The 19,814-nt window shown below is 38.2% G+C and overlaps 1 protein-coding gene across 1 annotated transcript; it reads right to left on the minus strand.

The window, feature by feature from the left end:
- Positions 1-547: 547 nt before the first annotated feature.
- Positions 548-19,362, minus strand: LOC121519714. Its single transcript, XM_041802538.1, has 6 exons — positions 19,316-19,362; positions 11,078-11,374; positions 10,735-10,998; positions 10,056-10,172; positions 7,867-7,910; positions 548-4,100 (listed from the first exon to the last, which is right to left on the minus strand). Exons 3-6 carry the CDS (start codon positions 10,973-10,975, stop codon positions 3,894-3,896), a joined length of 609 nt encoding a protein of 202 aa, XP_041658472.1. The 5' UTR covers positions 10,976-10,998; positions 11,078-11,374; positions 19,316-19,362; the 3' UTR covers positions 548-3,893.
- Between the last annotated feature and the right edge of the window lie 452 nt (positions 19,363-19,814).

The following is a 19,814-nucleotide window of genomic DNA, read 5'->3' on the forward strand; positions in this document are numbered from 1 at the left end:
AAATGAATTGATGGCGTTGTTCATGGTTCATCCAGGGATATCAGTGGGATTCTAACAGACATGCAGGAGAACAGTCAGGGCTCATGTGTTTAAAAGTTGAGCTTTCACTTAGAAGAAGAAGGGCTGGAAATTTGTGAGCTAATCAGGCTGTATGGTAGTGTGCTGTTTGTTTAGAGATAAGTCCTCAATGGTCTATGTATTATTAATGCACAGATCCCAGGTCAAATGAAATAACCCAGTGTCAGATCAGATATTATGTACAACCTATTTCAGCCGTATACAGCAATACTTAATGTTTCCTTAGAAAGAATAATCAGTTCTCATAAATTCACCATTAGTGGATGCTAAAAACATTAAAATCAGAGGATGGCAGCAGCCACAGTCGTTTCAAACACAGTTATGGTGTCCGGTCCAAGGCGGCAGCAGCTGTGATTCTCTACCTCTGTAGAGCCTGATAAATAAAATAAACTTCTGCTACAGCTTGATATCTAGCTAAATGTGATGTGTCTGACACTGAGAGACTTTTTCAGATGACTCTTTCTGCTGACATGAAGTTCTTCTTTATTTCAAGATTATTCACAAACATTTCAGAAGATTTATCTACATGGAAGTTTAAGAACAGAAGCATCAATGTTCAAGATCATCAAATAGCAAAAACACATTATAGCTGTAGCACATCATTGATATAAAATAAGGTATAATATCATATTTACAGTGCATATATTTACATAAAGAAAATGTAAAAAAATATGTAAGCCCTATTTTATGTGACTGAAATATCCATGCATAGTTCAGACCTCTCTATATGACATTATACAGACCACTAGATTCAGAGTTGAGACACCATATCTATGTAAAAAGCTGTTTGTATTTTATGTACCAGTTTTACCAATCTACCATTATAAACTGAGACATTTATCATGATCACCACAAATGCAGCTGCCATCTTTGTTTATTGCACCATGACCTGACACTATGGAAAGGTCTCCTCATACTGCCAATGACTGCTGAGCTACTTAAATAAAGGCATTTAAATGAAGTAGAGGTAAACTGTTACAGGAATAAACCTCATGGAGAGCTTCGATTAAGAAGACTCATCAGATAAAGACAAGTGACCAGCAGAGGTGCAGCACGACTCGTTTGCTGTTTGTCCGAAAGTCACAACTATCACAGTGTGCTAAGAGATCGCGGAGGTCATAAACTCCACCAGGTGAAAACAGACGGTATCCTGAAGAAGAGTGGGGCTGCAACTAACCATTAATATTAATACTAATTTAAGTTAATTAGTTGATCAGCCAAACACTTTCCTGAGTACTGATGATTTTTTTTTCCTTTCCATTTTTAATAAACAAAAACAATCAAAAACATAAAAAACAATTGAAGAACTATATGACAAAACACTTTTCTAAATCAAATAACTAACAGAAAAAATGTTTAAAAATGTTTGTGACAGATTTTGTGTCCCTTACTTCACTCTTGACTAAAATAATACTGTAAAACTTCCAATGTGTAAACCAACTGACCAAGACAGATAAAAAGACTCACCTCACATTTGACTAAAAAACATTTTGTTGATACAAGACATTTGGGAAAAAATGTTGTGGACCAAAAGTTGAGCTTTTACATCTCAACAGTCAAACATGGTGGTGCTAGAGTGATGGTCTGGGGCTGCTTTGCTGCTCCAGAATCAGGACTACCTATTGTCCTTGATGAAACCATGAATTCTGCTCTCTACCAGAAAATCCTGAAGGAGGATATCCATCGGTTAGAGACCTCAGGTTAAAGTGTATGTGGGTTATGCAGCAGGACATGATCCGAAACACACCTGCAAGTCCACCTCTGAATGGTTTAAAAAAAACAAAATAAGGTTTTGGTGTGGCCTAGACCAGTGGTTTTCAACTGATGGGTCGGGACCCAAAAGTGGGTCACGAAGCCTTTTTCAGTGGGTCGTGGATGTGTGCCTGGGAGAAACATTGCACCAAATTGTTTGAGATGCTATGAAACATGCATGTTTTGTCCTGTTTCATTGTTTTGTTCTTCATTTTGTACTGTCTTAGGCCCAAGCTCTATTATTTACATCTGATTGACCAAAATAATTCTCCAAAATTTGTGTCGCATTTCTCCTTGAGGAGTTGATGGTGGGTGCGGTGACCCAACTAGTTGAGAACCACTGGTCGAGACAACTTAAATCTATTTGAAATGCTGTGGCCGGAGCTTTAACAGACCACTCAAACTGGAAACCCTCAAATGTGGATTAATCAAATCAGTTCTGCAAGAAGAGTGGGCAAAAATTCCTCCACAGAAACACCCATGCCACTTATCAAAAACACCTGCTTGCAGGTGTTGCCACCGACAGTCGCACAACCAGTTAATAGACTGGACATCAACAGTCTGCTGCTGTGGACCAGCCCATGTACGACTGCTTCATCTACCAGCATCAACATCTATTATAATAGAGAGCTACATTGGCTCTGAGATTAGCTCTACTTTAACTGCTACAACTACCAATATCAGTCCAACATTTCATTATAATGTGGAACTTAGCTGCCAATGTTAATATCAAAGTTTTCAGTCTTCTATCATAATAAGTACTGCAATTTTTTCACATATTAGTACTATCCTTACTGCCCTTATGGATAAAACCTTAAAAGTGGAAGCTGGCCAGGGCAGCCATTAAAGAGGTAGTGAACACTTTTAACATTTTTTTCAGCTGTACACTGAAGAATCTGACTGAACTATGAAAAAACACATCAAGGCTGGTGTTATTTCTGACATTTACAACAAACTGATAACAAAACAGACATCTGCTTTGAAATATCTTTTCTGAAAAGTTGTGGTTTATGTGATGTAGAAACCTAACTTTATATAAAAGGTAGACTGTTACCACCTCTAACCAACTTTACCATTTAGAGACTGCTCCCATCCTCTCCTGCACCTGCACTGCCTCGGCTCCAGCTTTAGTAACACCAGTGCTGGAGGTAACACCGGCCCAAACAGGTAGTGCTCAGGACCACCATGGTCCACCACCACACTACAGCCTGCTTCAGGGACTCTGGAGGGGATAAATCCTCCACCTCCAAAGATCACTCTGAGGCAGCAGTGCTGCAGGACTCTGTGTCACTTTCTGGCAAGGGAACCTCTGTCACTCCCGCCTGATCTAGAAAACCCTGTGTTTTCCCCTCCCTCTTCTCAGTACTAAACTGCCCATTTTCTGGTCATTTTTCAAAAGTGAAGTGGGCTGAGTTAGCTCTGAGCTGGGGGTTTACTTACACTTTAACATATCATATTCTTTGTTGTTGCTCTGCATATTTTCTGTTTTCCTTCACCTCTCTCTCTCTCTTTTTCTCCATTTCCCTCCTCCTTCTGTTTACCCCTTTAACCCTTTCAACCCCACAGTTTCAGCTGTTCAAAATCAGTCTGGATCTGCTTGAAGTTCTTCTTTTCAAGTGTAACTTTGTTAAATGTTTAGCGCTGAGCTCATGGTGATCAATGTTCGGTCGTTATAATAAAGCTGAGAGTCAAGTCTAAACCTGCTCTCGTTGTAAAGAGTCTTGAGATAGCTTTGGTTATGAATTGGTGCTACACAAATAAAGACTGACTGAATCAGACAACATGATAGCAAAATCCACCTTTTCCATCCGAGCCACAGCCAAGGAGGTCATCCATGCTTCAGCATGGTATGTTGCATTCAAACTGGTCAAACAAGCTGGATTTTGGTGTTCAAGCATGCTCAGGCACAGGCTGGCTTGCATGAATTTGCTTTCAGCATCAGTCACAGGGCTCAAGAGACTCATCAGAATCAACAATGATCAGCGGACGGCAAAGAAAATTGCAGCCAAACGTCTTCGCTCTCCGAAGCGCAGTGTGTGGAACAGAATTTGTACAGAATTGTTTCAAGACTTTGCAGGTTTTTCAACTGTAGCGTACAGGCTTTCTGGCTGAGTGTTGACTCTGATCTGAGTGGGTGCTTCTTGGCTCGTGGGGCCTGTGGGCTCTGTGGGCCCCGTGACAGGCCCTAAAAGGGAGTAGATGGTGGGTGGAGGATCAGCAGAGGCATCATTTGTTGGTCTCTTCTCCATGGGCAGGCCTGTATTCAGAGCCTTAAAGACACATCAGAAGAATGGTTATTTTGCTGTTTCTATTGCTTTCTTAATTTAAATTGTGCTGTCATGATGCTGACTTTGCTGATTTCATGTTTAACAGTAAGCAAGCAGGTTCAACTACACCCCATAATATACTAACAAACTTTATGATTAAAACTTCAGATTCTTTGCTGAATTTCATATATGTGTATTCTATACATGAGTAATTTCAGGGTACCAAATGGGTATTGTTGGAGACTCTATGTTTGTTTCACTTTTCCAATGCCTTCATTTTTCACCACCAACATCAAATGGGAAATAATGAGATCCACAGACTGCTGGGATTGTCATACTGGACAAAATTATCTTGATTTTCTTCACTTTTCTCACTGGATAGAGCATGCATCAGATAGAGCTCCTGCATCAGAAGCACCAAATCAGTAATGTGGAGATAGTTTCTTCATTTGGCTCACAAATGCAGATAAAAAAGGGATGAACCTGCAGAAGTGGCAACTAAAGTTAAGTTTTCTGCACTTCTTGCCAATGTGAGTTATCAAAAGGCCACGGGGGTGATCTGGATCTAACACAGCATGTTAATTCAGAGAAGACCAAGAAGCTCACGCTAGCAAAAGATGCGAGCACTATCAGTCTGTTTTTGTGACATTGATGACACCAGTAGATGACAAAACTGCAGCAAATGAAGCCATCATGTGTAGGTATGCTGGAAAAGTGGACTAAAACAATGACAAGTTGAACATTTTAGTCATGATTTTTCTTTTTTTTAATTGTAAAAATACACCATACGGACAAAAGTATTTGGCTAGACCAGTTTACCATTGAATCCAGGTATTTCAATCAGACCTGTTGCCACAGGTGAAGAAAATCAAACATCTAGCCATGAGGTCTCCATTTACAAACATTTGTGATATAAAATGAGTCATTCTGAAGAGCTCAGTGACTTTAAGTGTGGTACTGTGATGGATGCCACCTTTGCAATACGGTCGTTTGTGAATTTCAACTCTGCTGGATATTTTCACAGTCAACGCTAAGTGATATTACAAAGTTGAAGCATGTAGGAACAACAGCAACTCAGCCACAAAGTAGAAAAATCACACAAAATCACAGGGCGGGGTTTAATGACTGCTGAGGAGCATGGTGAGTCTACAACACTCTGCTGAGTCCATAGCTGAAAAGTTCTGAACTTCCGATGCCAAGTGTCGGACGGTGCGCTGTAAAGCACATCATCACTGGTTTGGTGGATGCTGGGAGAACGTTACCTGCCTGGCTGTACTGTGCCAACTGTGAAGACTGGTGGAGGGATAATGCTATGGGGCTGTTTTTCAGGGTTTTTGCTAGACCCCTTATCTCCAGTGAAGGTCAATCTTAATGCTTCAGCGTATCGAGACATTTTGGACAATGTTATGCTTCTGACTTTGTGGCAACAATTTGGAGAAGGCTCTTTTTCATTCTGAAATGACTGTGACCCAGTGCACAAAGAAAAGACAATAAAGACATGGTTTGATGAGTTCAGTGTGGAAGAACTTGACTGGCCCTCAAAGAGCCCTGACCTCGACCACGTCAAGCACATCTGAGATGAACTGGAATGGAGATTTTGAGCCAGGCCTTCATGTCCAACATCAGTGCCCAACCTCATGAATGCTCTACAAGATGAATGGGCACAAATCCCCACAGAAACACTCCAAAATTTTGTGGAAATCCTTCCAAGAAGAGTGGAGGCTGTCATAGCTGCAAAGGGGGACTGACTCCATATAAAAACACATGTATCTGAAAACATGTAATTACAGTCCCTGTGGCTGAAATGATCAGGCGGCCAAATACTTTTATCCATATAGCATACATCTAAGAGTGCACTCACACTAGGCCATCCGTACCATGCCTGAGCCCGTTTGAGCCTAAAGTTCAGTACCTTTGACCAGAGTGAGTGCATTTGTTTCGTGCTTCGGGACGGCACGCTTCACGGCCCCGGCACGGAAGGACGAGGTAGGGCATGGCACAGATGCAAATGAAGGAGCACAAATGTGGGAATGTGATGTAATGTGAAGTAACAATAAAAGGACTCGCTTCAGAGTGCAGACAGCACACTAGGCAACAGTTGCATGCTAGAGACAGCAGAATTTTTGAAAGAGATTGAGAGCAAACTATATATTTTGTCTCATTGTATTTCAACAAGTTACAAAGATTTTATCAAAGCTGAAGAATTTAACTTCAACCTTGTTTTAATAAATCCCAGTCCAGTCCATATTTCTGACCACTTTCCTGTCAGGTTTTAACGACTGTGAGGTCTTTTTGGTTTGTGAAATAAAGCTTCTTCCCTTGATTGGGCCACAAACAGCAGCTCACAGCTTACATCAGCTCGAATAGCAGATTCCAGCTCACACCTTTCATCCTCCGTGTATAGAGTGCCAAATGCGCAGACAAGTGTGTGCTGAGGTTAGTCTGACGACTGATTAACCTCTCTTATTATAAAATTATAATGCCAAACTATTATGCACTGAATTAATTTACCTATGATTCTATTTCATGTCAACAAGAATTAAAATTGTGGTCTTAATTGCTGATGTTTGAACAGAACATCGTTTATCTGTGGTGTATTCACTTCCAGCTCTCATCAGATGGTTAAAATTGATTTTGTTGTGGCAGAGGAAAAATCTCCCTACTGAACATTTCATCCTGCTCTGGACACAAGCTGTCCTATGACATGAGAGCTTTTTTGGTGCAGCACTGAAAGGCATCCAGAATTACGCAGACAAATGGCACAGGTTATGGCGCAGAAAGGAATGCCAGGGGGATTTAGATAGTACACGGACACACAGAGGAATGACTGTAGGGGCTCATACGAGTTAAAAAGTTAGGGTTTCTTTCAGCAGGAGAAGTGCTTGGGACTCTGATCAGGCTCATGATAGTATGCTATGAGGAATAACTCTTTGCTGTAAACCTCTCTCTCCCTCCTCACTGGGCTCTGTGTAGTTAACGTAGCCTACTGATCCCAGGTCAGCTGAAATAACTCTGGAGTCGGATCAGATATTGTATAAATCTGTATCCGTGCTCAGGCCTGGACGCATTGAGCAGTGTGAGTGTGGGCCAAAGGGTGGACAGGGAAGGGGGTCAAATGGGCTTTAGCACAATATGAATAAAGCATGGTACGGATGGCCTAGTGTGAGTGCGCCTCAAAAATGACTCTCAGATGGAGGTATGTGGTATGCTTTTTCAGTGCGGGATCTTTTTGGGTTAAAGAGTGGTGTTTTGTTATGAAATTACATAATAACAAATCACATACACATTTCCTTGCTTAAAACTATGTAATAAATCATACCTACACTGCTGTGGCACTCCAATCTACATATCTTGTCCCTCATTTGACACTGAAAAAGTTGGCAGCTTTAGACACAGAGGACAAACTGCAGGACAACGCTGTTGCAGCACATTGGAAGAGATGGACTGTTGTTCATCTTGAGATTTAATCAGATTCATCTGGTCCAACACAGAGCAGTGAAGCACAAAGAAAGCAAATCAACCAGAGACATGAGCTGCAGGCAGGTAGGAGTAAGCAGCAGATCCTGGAACAGCAGATTAGTGTAAAGGTTAGCATAATAACAGCTAACTGTTAGCATCTTACAACATAACTCAGAAGTGTGCACAGGGATAGCCATATGTTAGCGAGCTTTTATATCACTGATCTATTTCAGATTTGCTCCAGAAATTCTGAACTTTGATGTATCTGGTGAATTCTGAGGAGAGATGTTTCAAAAAATCTTCTCCTTACCTCAGGATCTGCATAAACCGTATTTTCCATTTCTTCTGGTTGCTCTGCAGATCAGTTATAAAAAACAACGTTAAAAATGACAATACTGGAGCTGCTTTTTAAGAGCAATTTAAAGATCCTCTACAAAGATAGAAGCAGTTTAGCAAATAAATCATTGATAGAGTAAGTAAAACCTTAGACCACTTTTTCAGATGAAACCCTAGCCATGGGGATTTAATAGTACTACTTATGAGTTAGGGTCTAAATATTGACATTTTAGAACAAAGCATTTAAATTATACATACTTCCCTTTACAGCTTTAAACTGTCTGCTTCAACTAGAATAATAATAATAATAAAGATCTACTTGCTGATGTGGTAGCAGGATTTTATGTGGTGCCAATTTTCACCACCAGAGCTCAACAATTACCACCAGCTTTTTTGTTAGCTTCATCAATAGTAGCCATCAGCCAAAATCTACAGCTTCAGTTATATACAAACTGGTGTCGTCTACGTGACCATATATCTTCATTTCAGACTCAGGTTGCTGGTTGTGAGTCTACCTAAATGGTTTCAACATTATGGCTGATGATCTCATCTAAGAAGCAGCATGGACTGATTGATATGTGGCTGATTAGGGACACTTGGCTGTTTTCCATGATGTTTTAAAGGATGTTTTTATTCCAGAGCAGGTGAACCTCAACTGAAATTCTAGGGTTCAGTTTCTATTTAATAATTAACAATAGTTAATAAATAATGAAAAAATTATGATCTCTATGCACACAGAGATTGCAGAACAAGTGGAGATCAAGTCCAATAAAGCATCAGTTTTAAAGCAGTAGAGTGGAGACAGGATGGGTACAGAGGACCAAAAGAGTGCACAAATACTGCAGAACACAAAAGCACACCAACGTAATGCAACACATAAAATAGGGCAGTGCTATGAAGCTCAAAATGTCCCTCAAATGACAGCAAGAGTCAAACAGATTGCTCTTGGTGTTCAGATTTCTGTGTCACAGCTGACATTACTGTTTGACCTCCAACACTCAAAGAATGAAGGTGAGACTTTAATAATGAAACATACAGCAGGATTTTAAAGTGGAATAAAACATTTTGATGTTAGAAAAGGAAATGAGGTTTACTTAAAATGAAACAGTCTGTTTACGATGATTGTGATTTACATTCTTAGGCTTGCTGCTCTAAATTAACAAGCAGGCTTTTATTTACTACCCCACCATGTATGTGTTGCTGTTTTACCCCTGCCTTCAAAACTTTCACATGAAAGGGTCAGAGTTTGCTCTCTGGTGCACACATTTTACCATCAGGTCAGTGTTGATATAGATCACATACTTTGAAAGTGCTGCATGCCAAATTAGGCCTGTTTGGTGTGTACGCAACTTTTCTAAATGTTTTTGTATGAGACTCGTGCTCAGGGTTGCCAAGTCTGTGTAACAAAACCAGCCCAATGGATGATAAAAACTAGCCCAAAAGTAGCCCAAAACCAAGCCCAATGCTAGAGTTCAAAATAATACAGTAAAACCTCTGCCACACTGCATATTTTGCCTGATTAACTGCAGACATTCTGCTTCTCTGAGGGTGGCGTGTATGTCTGTGTGCCATGTTCCATATTTTCCTGCCTCTCTGCTGGTTGTTGCAGTTGTACTTGAGTGTAAATAGAGTAGTTTGTTCTGCTACAGAAATTAAATAGTCATACACAAGACATAAAAAAATGGGTCTGCTCAGCCCACGGACAAAAAAATCTACCAGCAACAGTCTGGTAAAAGTAGCCCAATTCCACAGGAAAACCGTGAACCTGGCAACCCTGCATGTGCTGTCCCTGTGGTGAATTAATTATTAATAAGCTCTGCTAAAATTGTCTTAAAAGGTTCATTTGTTCTTCTAACATGTTGTATTGTCCATGTTACAAATCTGTTGAAATCTTAGAAATAAAAATCAAACTAATTACGTTGATTTATCATTCAGTAGTTTAGGTTATCATGTTGTTCTGCTCTGCCTGTTAAAGTCACAGTTTCTTGATTTCTGGATTTAAAACTTTTTAACAAATAGGACACAGAAGATGGTGGATGCTGAGCGTGTAGTTTTATGTGAGCCTGTCAATCCTAAAACCTTCTTTAATTCATTAGTCACTGTGACAGTGTTAGGAAAAGAGTTAAGACATTGTTGGAAAAGTAAATGCAATTTTTGACTTACCTTTACTTTTATACCAACGATAAAGTAATACTCCAGCAATTACTACAACCAAAAGGACAAGGACAGAAACAACGGTAGGGACAGTTGCTGCTGTACTGATCTTGTCTTGTTGTGGATCTAAAACACAGGGAAAGCTGTATTAGAAATTCAGAACTTGATTTTAGTCTTGAGAGTGTGCTGAAGCTTAACATTTTACACGTGTGTTTTTCAAAACTGCAGTTTCATTTAAAAGAATCAAAAAAAGATAATATTCAATATTGGTTTTATTAAGATGCATTTTAAAAGAGTCAAACTAGAAAAAATAAAGGTCACACATTAAACAGCAACGATCACCTGGTTATACAAATTATCCTGGTAGAGGTTAACATTACTAGTCTGCTCTACAGTTAAGGGTAAAAATGAAAAATGAATGTCACTGATCATTTTAACTTTGAAACAAATAATCTTAGCAAGGACAAATCATTTTTGCCTTAAATCAACACTTTGTATTTATAGTGTTGTTAAGATGACTTTATTACAGCAGTTTAAAGTGACAAAGTTTGTTAAAATACACACTATCATTTATTAGTCTTAGATTATAATGTTTTCTTCTGTAGACAAGGCAGTTCTTTTTGAGAAATGTAAACTCCAATATCTCAACATCTATCTGACTATTCCATCAGAAAGTTTTTAGTCTTACCAAGGGTCCTTCCACAAAGATCTTCAATCTTTCTGGTGTCCTTTTCCGAGCTGGCCTGGTTGCTATGGTTACAGATGACTGAGCCATCCTTCAGGTAGACGTCCAGAGAAGCACCAGGTGTGCTTCCCTCTCCTCCCTCATGAGAGCAGGTTTGTCGTCCACATGTGAATGTGTTGTTGATGTCCAGAGTTCTGCAGATCACTGTGAGGTTAGACGAGTCTGAGCTGCAGGATTTCACCATCAGTTCTACTCTAGACACTGGATCTGTGAGAATCAGAGTAAATGTGAGGAGTTTATAGACAGAGAACAACTTCATCCACATTTATAATGTGAGGAAACTTACCCTGAACTGTGAGCTTGTATTTGGCTACAACAGTGAAACTGGCACTGGTAACACGTGCTGTGTAAACTCCACTGTCATTCAGCTGAACATTCTTCAACAGCAGAGAGTGATTTTGTTCAAAAAATTCAGCTCTTGATTTATAACTCCCCAAAATTATTGGTTTACCACCATGAAATATTCTTCCAATAGTAGTTCTGCCATTAAAAAGCCATGTTAAATCGTGTCCTTCTTCTAGGGTAACCACTTCCTTTACATCCAGGAGTAAATCCGTTCCTGTTCGCTTAAACACAGGAGTCTCTGTAAAAAGAGGAGAAATCAAAATCATTTATGTGATCAGAGTAACTATAATCAGTGTTTCCATGTTAACAATATATCACTTGAATACCTGTGTGAAAAGTATTATTACTGGTATACAGACCCAAAATAAATAGGAGTAATTGTTGAACTTAAATGATGATGAATGTTTAGAGTATATGTGTCAGTTTACTCATGTTTTCAACTCTGAGTTCTTCTTTAATTTTTGATGCTCAGCTGTATAACTTTGATTTTACTGTCCTTATATTTTTGAGGCATGTACTAAATAAATTAACACCACACACCACAGCATTGAAAAAAATCCATTAGTGATAATTCTCCCATTGCAATAAAACCCATCATGCAAAGCTCAAATATGTTCACACATCTGACTTTTACACTTCAGGTTGTTTACCACATAATCATCTAAATTTGAGAACCATCAGCTCTCAACTAATATTGACAGTCAGCCACTTCATGGTTCATATTTACACTTGAGAATAAGGATTACAGCAGTGTTTTAAGTTAATGTAAGATAAAGGTAAACACTCATTGCAATCTTAGTTAAACAAATCATAGATTTATTAATTTATTAGCTGACTATTTGCGAAGTGTTTATTAATGCAACTGTTTATTTTATCATCAAGAAATACAATTCAAAATACAGAGTAAACATTGTAGGATACAGGACAGCAGTACTAATGCTGAAATCATGGATATTAGCCTTCATACAGCTGCTGTCATTTTTTTTTTTTTTTTTTTTTATCCCTTTAGGGATATGTGCAAATCTATCAGACCACATGTGGATGTGGAAAATGAGCCCTTGACTGCATTAGTGATAAAGTAACATGAGAATAACAGTAGTGCTTGAAAAGAGAGGCACATCATTAATGGTACAGTGTAAGCATGAATATATAAGAAAATTTTACCTCAGGCTTAAACAACTCTGTGATTTATTCAGTGTTTAGTTGTATGGTTAATAAGTCTGACCTTCTTATGCTGTTTTTCAATGTTATACTCCTTCTCTTGTTAACTCTATAAAGCACTTTGAAATCGTCTGTTTTACAGGTGCTCTATAAATAAAGTCACCTTCAATAATTACTTGAAATATTTAAAGTAGTGTTTTTAGTAGTTTAGTAGTTTTTTGTAGCTAAGATTTAAGGATTTGGTCTTGGGCTTGAACTAAAAATGCCTTTTGGTTTTAGTCCCATTTTTGGCATTTTTAACCTTTTATGTTTTAGTCTGGTTTGTGTCAATAAAAACTAAAAAAAAAAAACATATTCTACTTAACATAAAATGTTTTCTCTCTTTTAACTGATTTAATCTCTGGAAAAACAGCTTTATTTTCAAACAGAAAGGAGACAAACAGGTAGAAACTTGGGACAAATAATGATATGTACTTACAACCAAAGGAAACCCTTGAAAACATATGTATGAGTATCCTGTATTTCCCCCTAGGCTTCCATAGATTGACTTTTTGCCACCTTTTTGAAACATCAAACATTTGTGACCCACTGAAAAAAGCTATGCGACCCACATTGGGTCCCAACCCATCAGCTGAGAACCAGTTTTTTTATATATATATATATATATAGAGGAAGAAGTAGATCAATAACAGCAACATGGATTTCAGTCATGTTGGGAGAGGACAGCTGAGGTGGAAAAAGTATGTGAATACTGCACTGAAATAAAATACAGTTACTCTGGTTAAAATCTGTTTAAGTAAAAGTAAAGATACTCATCCACAAATCTACTCAAGTAAAGGTCAAAATGATTTCAAGTTTACTTTAAGTACTGAGTAGCAACCGGGGAGTTGTACTTTTTTTATTTTCAAGAACAACAAGAGAACAGATCTCCATAATAAAGTTAAATACAAATTTCCATTTCCATAAAGTAGAACTGCACATGAAAGTGTTAAATATTTTACAGTATGACAGAGCTGCAGTAACACTTGAATATCTGTGGTACGCTGGATCTCCTCTGAACAAAACAAGCAGAGTCATCCTCATAGCAAGACAATGCATTCTGATGAAGAACATTAACAATGGGCACAGGCAGAAAGTCTAACTCAGAGGATACAGTGCTGTGAAAAAGTATTTGCCCCCTTTCTGATTCCTGATGTTTTCGCATGTTTATCACACTTAAATGTTTCAGATCATCAAACCAGTTTTTAGATTTCACAAAGACAACCCAAGTGAGTACAAAATGCAGTTTTTAAATGATGATTTTATTTATTAAGGGTAAATAAATCCAAACCTATCTGGCCCTATATGAAAAAGTAATTGCTCCCTGAACCTAATAACTGGTTGTGCCACCCTTAGCAGCAATAACTGAAATCAAGCGTTTGTGATAACTGGTGATGAGTCTTTTGCATTGCTGTGGAGGAATTTTGGTCCACTCTTCTTCGCAGCATTTTTTTTTAACTCAGCTTTCACTCATTGGAGGATTTTCAAGCATAGACTGCCCATTTAAGGTCACACCACAGCATTTCAATTGGATTTAAGCCCAAACCCTGACTGGGCCATTCCAAAACCTTAATTTTGTTTATTTTGAGCCATTCAATGGTGGACTTGCTGGTATGTTTCAGGTTGTTGTCCTGCTGCATAACCAAAGAACACTTAAGCCTTGAGGTCATGAACTGATGGCCGGATGTTTGCATTCAGGATTTTCTGGTAGACTGCAGAATTCATTGTTCCATCAATCACAGCAAGTGGTCCAGGTCCTGAAGCAGCAAAGCAGCCTCAGACCATCACACTGACACCACCATGTTTGACTGTTGGTCTGATGTTCTTTTTATCAATTGCTGTGTTATTTTTACTCCAGATGTAACAGGACACACACCTTCCAAAAAGTTCAACTTTTGTCTCGTCAGTCCACAGAATATTTCTCAAAAAGTCTTGGGGATCATCAAGATGTTTCTTGGCAAATGTGAGACGAGCTTTTGTGTTCTTTTTGGTCAGCAGTAGTTTTGGCCTTGGAACTCTCCCATGATGCCATTTTTTCCCAGTGTCTTTCTAATGGTTGAGTCATGAACACTGACCTTAACTGAGGCCAGTGAGACCTGCAGTTCTTGGATGGGGTTTTGGGTTCTTTTGTGACCTCCTGGATGAGTTGTCGTTGCACTCTTGAAGTAATTATGGTTGGCCGACCACTCCTGGGAAGGTTCACCTCTGTTCCCAGTTTTCTCCATTTGTGGATAATGGCTCTGACTGTGGTTCACTGGAGTCCCAAGGCCTTGGAAATGGCTTTGTAACCTTTTTCTAGACTGATAGATTTCAACCACTTTGTTCTTGAATTTCTTTGGATCATGGATCGTGTCTTTTAGAGGTCTTGTAGCCTACTTCACTTTGTCTGACAGCTTCTATTTAAGTGATTTCTTCATTAAACAAATCTAGCGGGAACCAGACCTGGGTGTGGCCAGTGAAAATGAACTCAGCTTTCCGAGAACCATGGTTAACCACAGACAAATCATGATTTCACAAGGGGGGCAAATACTTTTTCACACAGGACCTGATAGGTTTGGATTTTTTTACCCTTAATAAGTAAATCATCATTTTTGTAACTGCATTTTGTATTTATTTGGGGTGTCTTTGTGAGATATCAAAATTGGTTTGATGATCCAAAACATTTAAGTGTGATAAATATGCAAAAAAAAATCAGGAATCAGAAAGGGGGCAAATACTTTGTCAGAGCACTGTAACTTCACTCATGGTACAAATGTGTCTCACATCAAAGTCAACAACAATCAACCATAAGCAAAAGAACTCCAGCAGGGATCACCAAACAACAGGAAACATCTAAACACAACTAAACACATAAAAACACATCTAAATGCTCTGCTCAAGGGCATGATGGGAAACACCATCCACACATCCCCCAGATTTGAAATGCTACTGAGCTGAGCTTAGATCAATTGACCTCTTACAGAGTGTGACTAACACTGATGGATCAACACTGTTAAGTAACTCCAACACTGAAGATTATTTCACTCAGAATGGAGTTAAAATAACTCAGAAATATTTAACCCTTAGATATCAACACTCCAGTTTTTGCTGTCAATGGATGTGATGTAGACTCATTCTTTCTCTGAGCTACTGTGTTAGTCTACAGAGGTGGAAAAAGTACAGGAGTATAGTATTCAAGTTACAGTACAGTTACTCTGGTTGAAATTTACTTAAATAGGAGTGAAAATACTGATTTCAAAATGTGTTCAGAAGAGTACTAGTACCCCCAAAAAACTCCTCAATTACAATAATTTGAGCAGAAACTTTCTATCATCCTCCCCACCTCCACCCATGAAAAAGGAAGCAAACAAAAAGGAAACATGCTCGCCTACAAACCTGCTGCTGACACGGATGGTGAGACTTTTTGTCAGTGAGAGAGAGAAGACGTGACTTTACGTAGGTTTTTTTGTCACAGCTCGCCCCGACTTCACTCCTACAGTGTGAGCATTGAAACAATGAAGTGTGAGCAGATAAATCATGCACAATGGTTGTGCATTAAAAGTGGTTCAGTTAAACAGTATGGGCTGACATCTGACCACATCCGTCACAGGGTCAGCTTAAAATTGCACAGTGAACATCAGACTTTACTGGATCTCTGTGTGGCTGGGCTCACTGCTCTGCTGCAGACAAGAAAGCTCTGCATAGAGTAGTTAAAACAGCTGAAAAGATTATTGTTACTCTGACTTGAAGAAGGCTGCACTTTATTCAACAAGTGTCTAATATTTAGTTTTTATCCTGATTTTAGCCCTAGGTTCTTGTATGCTTTTATCTTTTTATTATATTCTTAATGATAATTGTCCTCTTTTAATGTTGTAAATGCTGAGCTTACACTGACAAAAGTCATTATTCTATTCTACTTTATTCTGTTCAGTAGGAATTTTATTATTGTAGCCAAACTGACAAAACTATTCATTCTTAAACTTAAACACCTGCTGCAGCATAGAAAGGGCCGGTGAACATTAATCATCATTAAATGTCTGCATTAACTTAAAAATCACACCTTGAATTTTTACTTTTTCTGTCATGTTTTGTTTTCAATTTATATTGCCAGATGTTTATTTTTAACACTAAATTCCTATCCTACTTAAGTAATGTTGATGTTATGTCCTTTTCTATCTTTCTTAGGAGGCAGAATGATACAAACTTTTTGTTTAGTGGAACTTTATCATTTTCTAAATGATTAAAAGGTTTGATAGCATTCAAATCTAAATAGGTGTCTTGAATGCTCATAAATACCTGATAAGCAAATCAAAGAGAGCATTTCCTCAGACCCTCCTTAGTTTTGTCTAAGCACCAGATATTTAAAGCACCTTCTTTGGTAAAATCATCCTCTCACGTGGCTTTCCTTATCACTGTTATGCAGATGATGTACAGCTATTCTTCTTCCTTCCACCAGATGACACAGTTTTCTCAGCTCAGATCTCATAATGCCTCGCTGATCTTTCTAAATGGATGAAGGGATGTTAAACTCAACCTGTCCAAGACTGAGCTTGTTATCTTGTTTGGCCCCTAGGGTTGCAGGTGATGCTTGGCATGTAGTTTCCACCAAATTTTTTTATCCATTAATTTATCCATTAATTTATTTATTGTTAGTTGTAGAGCATTTATCAGGAACTATAATCTGGCTCATTCTCTTTTCCTTAGAAGACTGTCCTTTCCTGAGCCTTCAGGAGGTCATTTTTCTAATAACAGTCTGAGTGAGTTTATTAGTTGGCATCTGAAATATGCTGGGGTGAGTTCATGGAAAAGATGTTGGAAAACCTATCCATTAATGCATTTTGTAAATATAAATGTGGTATATAATATCTAAAAATATATAGTTTATAACTCACCCCTTTTTCTTTCAGGCTGTTCATGCTTTTAAAATAAAACTAGTTTATTTATGCCTGCACTGATATTTCTCTGAGTGTCTGAAGAAAGTCTATAGCAGTGGTACTCCCCTTATTCTGCCCAAGAGAAATATTATCTTAAAATACTTTAGTAAGAGCTACATTTCAAAGATTTCAGAGATTTACTTTGGGATCCACGTACATAGAATACACACATGTATACACATATTTGGGATTAAAAATCACTCACACAGGAAATTTTAATCTGGCTGTGAATGAGCTCAGAGAGAAGTGAAGAAAGGTTTTCATTTCATTAAGAAATCTTCAAATTTTCATTTACCAGTCAGAATCTGGCTCCAAATCTTTAAATCAGTAATTGAACCAATATTACTATATGGCAGTGAAGTGTTCTGTCCCATATGGGACCCCATAGAGACCCTGCCTACAAAGATCTGTGAGGGTCCACAGAAACACCACCAACAATGAGTGCACAGCAGAATTAGGCCAATTTCGGCTTTTTAATCCCCATCCAAAAAAGAGCCATCAAATTTCACAAACACCTAAAAACTACGGGTGCAACGATACACAAAATTCATGGTTTGGATCATTCGATACATTTTTGTCACGGTTCAATACTTTGTCGATACAAAAATAGAGAAATTTCCATGCCTTTTTTTACTTGTTTATTGAAAATTAAATGTATCTATTGCAGCTGTACCTGACACATGTTCTGCTGTGCATACTTAGCACCATATAAAACAAAAACAGCCCCATGTAAAGATAAGAATAATATTTAAAAAAAATACATTTATCTGATGGAGAACTCACCCATCTTATGTGGTGCATTCTTAGCAGCAGAGTGTATATTACAAATGAATTGCTCCCTAAATATTTTTTGAAACATTCTAACAACACAGTATCAACCAAATACAGTACTGTATCATTTGGGGGTCCCTGATGGTGTATTTTCTATTTTTGGCAGAGTATAAAACAAACACACCCAATCCCTGACATGAAAACAATTTTAGAACCACTGTTCTGTGGTTTACAAGAAGAATATTTAAAAAGACATCAAATGAAAAATTAAATGTATCTGGTGCAGGTATACCTGACACATGTTCTGCTGTGCAGAACAGATCCACTGAGCTTTCAGCACAGAGCGCCTCATCAGAAGTTGATAAAATAAATATAAAATGGAGTATTGTTCGATTCAGTGGTCTCGGTTCGATCCACCACTGTATTGAATGGTTCAAGACAGATACATGTATTGTTGCACCCCTACTAAAAACCAGGGAGCACAGCTCCTTCCACCACAAAGCTCTGCTTTACCAAGAGGAGACCCTGGAGAAGAGCCCCCTCAGCCTACTGATCCTGAGGCTCAGCTCACTTTACCGTACCAGGCCTCAGAACACCTTACAATTCGAGGCCTCAGGACAGCCCTGACACCATCCCAACCAATCATATTATAGTGAAAAAGAATAATATTATTGGACATGCACAACAAGAACTCAAAGTAGACTCCAGTGTTACTGGGCTCCAAACAGACAGTACACTATCATAAACAGGCACAGGCTTTGAGGAAGATCATTTTAAGTTCTCTTTGGGCCTTGGCTTCATTTACAGCAGCATACGTCAGTCTTTTTAATGACTGTTATTCCCTAATTTAACTGTAATTTCCTCTCAGAGTCACAAAGTTCCTCACCATGAACCTTTTTCTTAGTGGAATTTTTACAATTCCCCCTTATAAAGGGAATCATCCAGATGAAATGAAGTTGATTTAAAAGATATGAAGATGGACTTTTAGATTAACTGGTGGTTTAATGCAGCAACCAGGAAGTGACTCAAGAGGCAAAAACAATAATATTTTCAATAAGTAGACCCTCATTTAATTACAGACTTAGATGCTGTTCAAACTTACTGTTTAAATATTTTCATTTGTTGATTAAATCCAGATTTATACTGTTATAAAATAACTTAGTCTAAAGTACAGTAAATACTTTCATATTAGAAATAAATACATAGAATGTATGTGTAGATTAAGTTTTAAGACCTTGCCATAAAGACAACCCCTAAACAATGGACACAAACTATAAATGTGATGAAGTTCTTACCTTGGGCTTCACATGATGAGAGTAGAAACAGAGCAACAACCACGAAGGAGTCCATTTCTCAGAATGAGAGAAACGGGAAGGACCTGACTTTATGCTGCTTTAGAGGGAGTGTCACAACTTCCTTTTTTTCATGCATTATTTTCTTCCAAAAAAACCTATTTTAGACGTCAACTAGCTACCTTAATTCTCTTAAACAGACTCCTTCTGTCTGCTACAGTCAGAAACTGTTCAACAGTTAAAAACATTCAAACTTTATGACTTTATCATACATTTACATTTTATCTGATAAACTGCTTTTGAGAGTTGAACACAGTTCCTTTATTACAGACAGTGTCGATCAACAACTCCTCCATGTAGCTTTAAACAGTAAATATATCTTGAAAAAAAAGAAGACACACATCGTTAATCCTTGCATTAAGTTGTGAAATGTGCTTCCCACAGAGGCTGAAATGCTGACATACAGAAAAAGCATCCTGTGGACCTTTACTAATGAGAGATG

The sequence above is a fragment of the Cheilinus undulatus genome, linkage group 13 (assembly GCF_018320785.1).
Source record: "Cheilinus undulatus linkage group 13, ASM1832078v1, whole genome shotgun sequence".
Taxonomy (NCBI): Eukaryota; Metazoa; Chordata; class Actinopteri; order Labriformes; family Labridae; genus Cheilinus; species Cheilinus undulatus.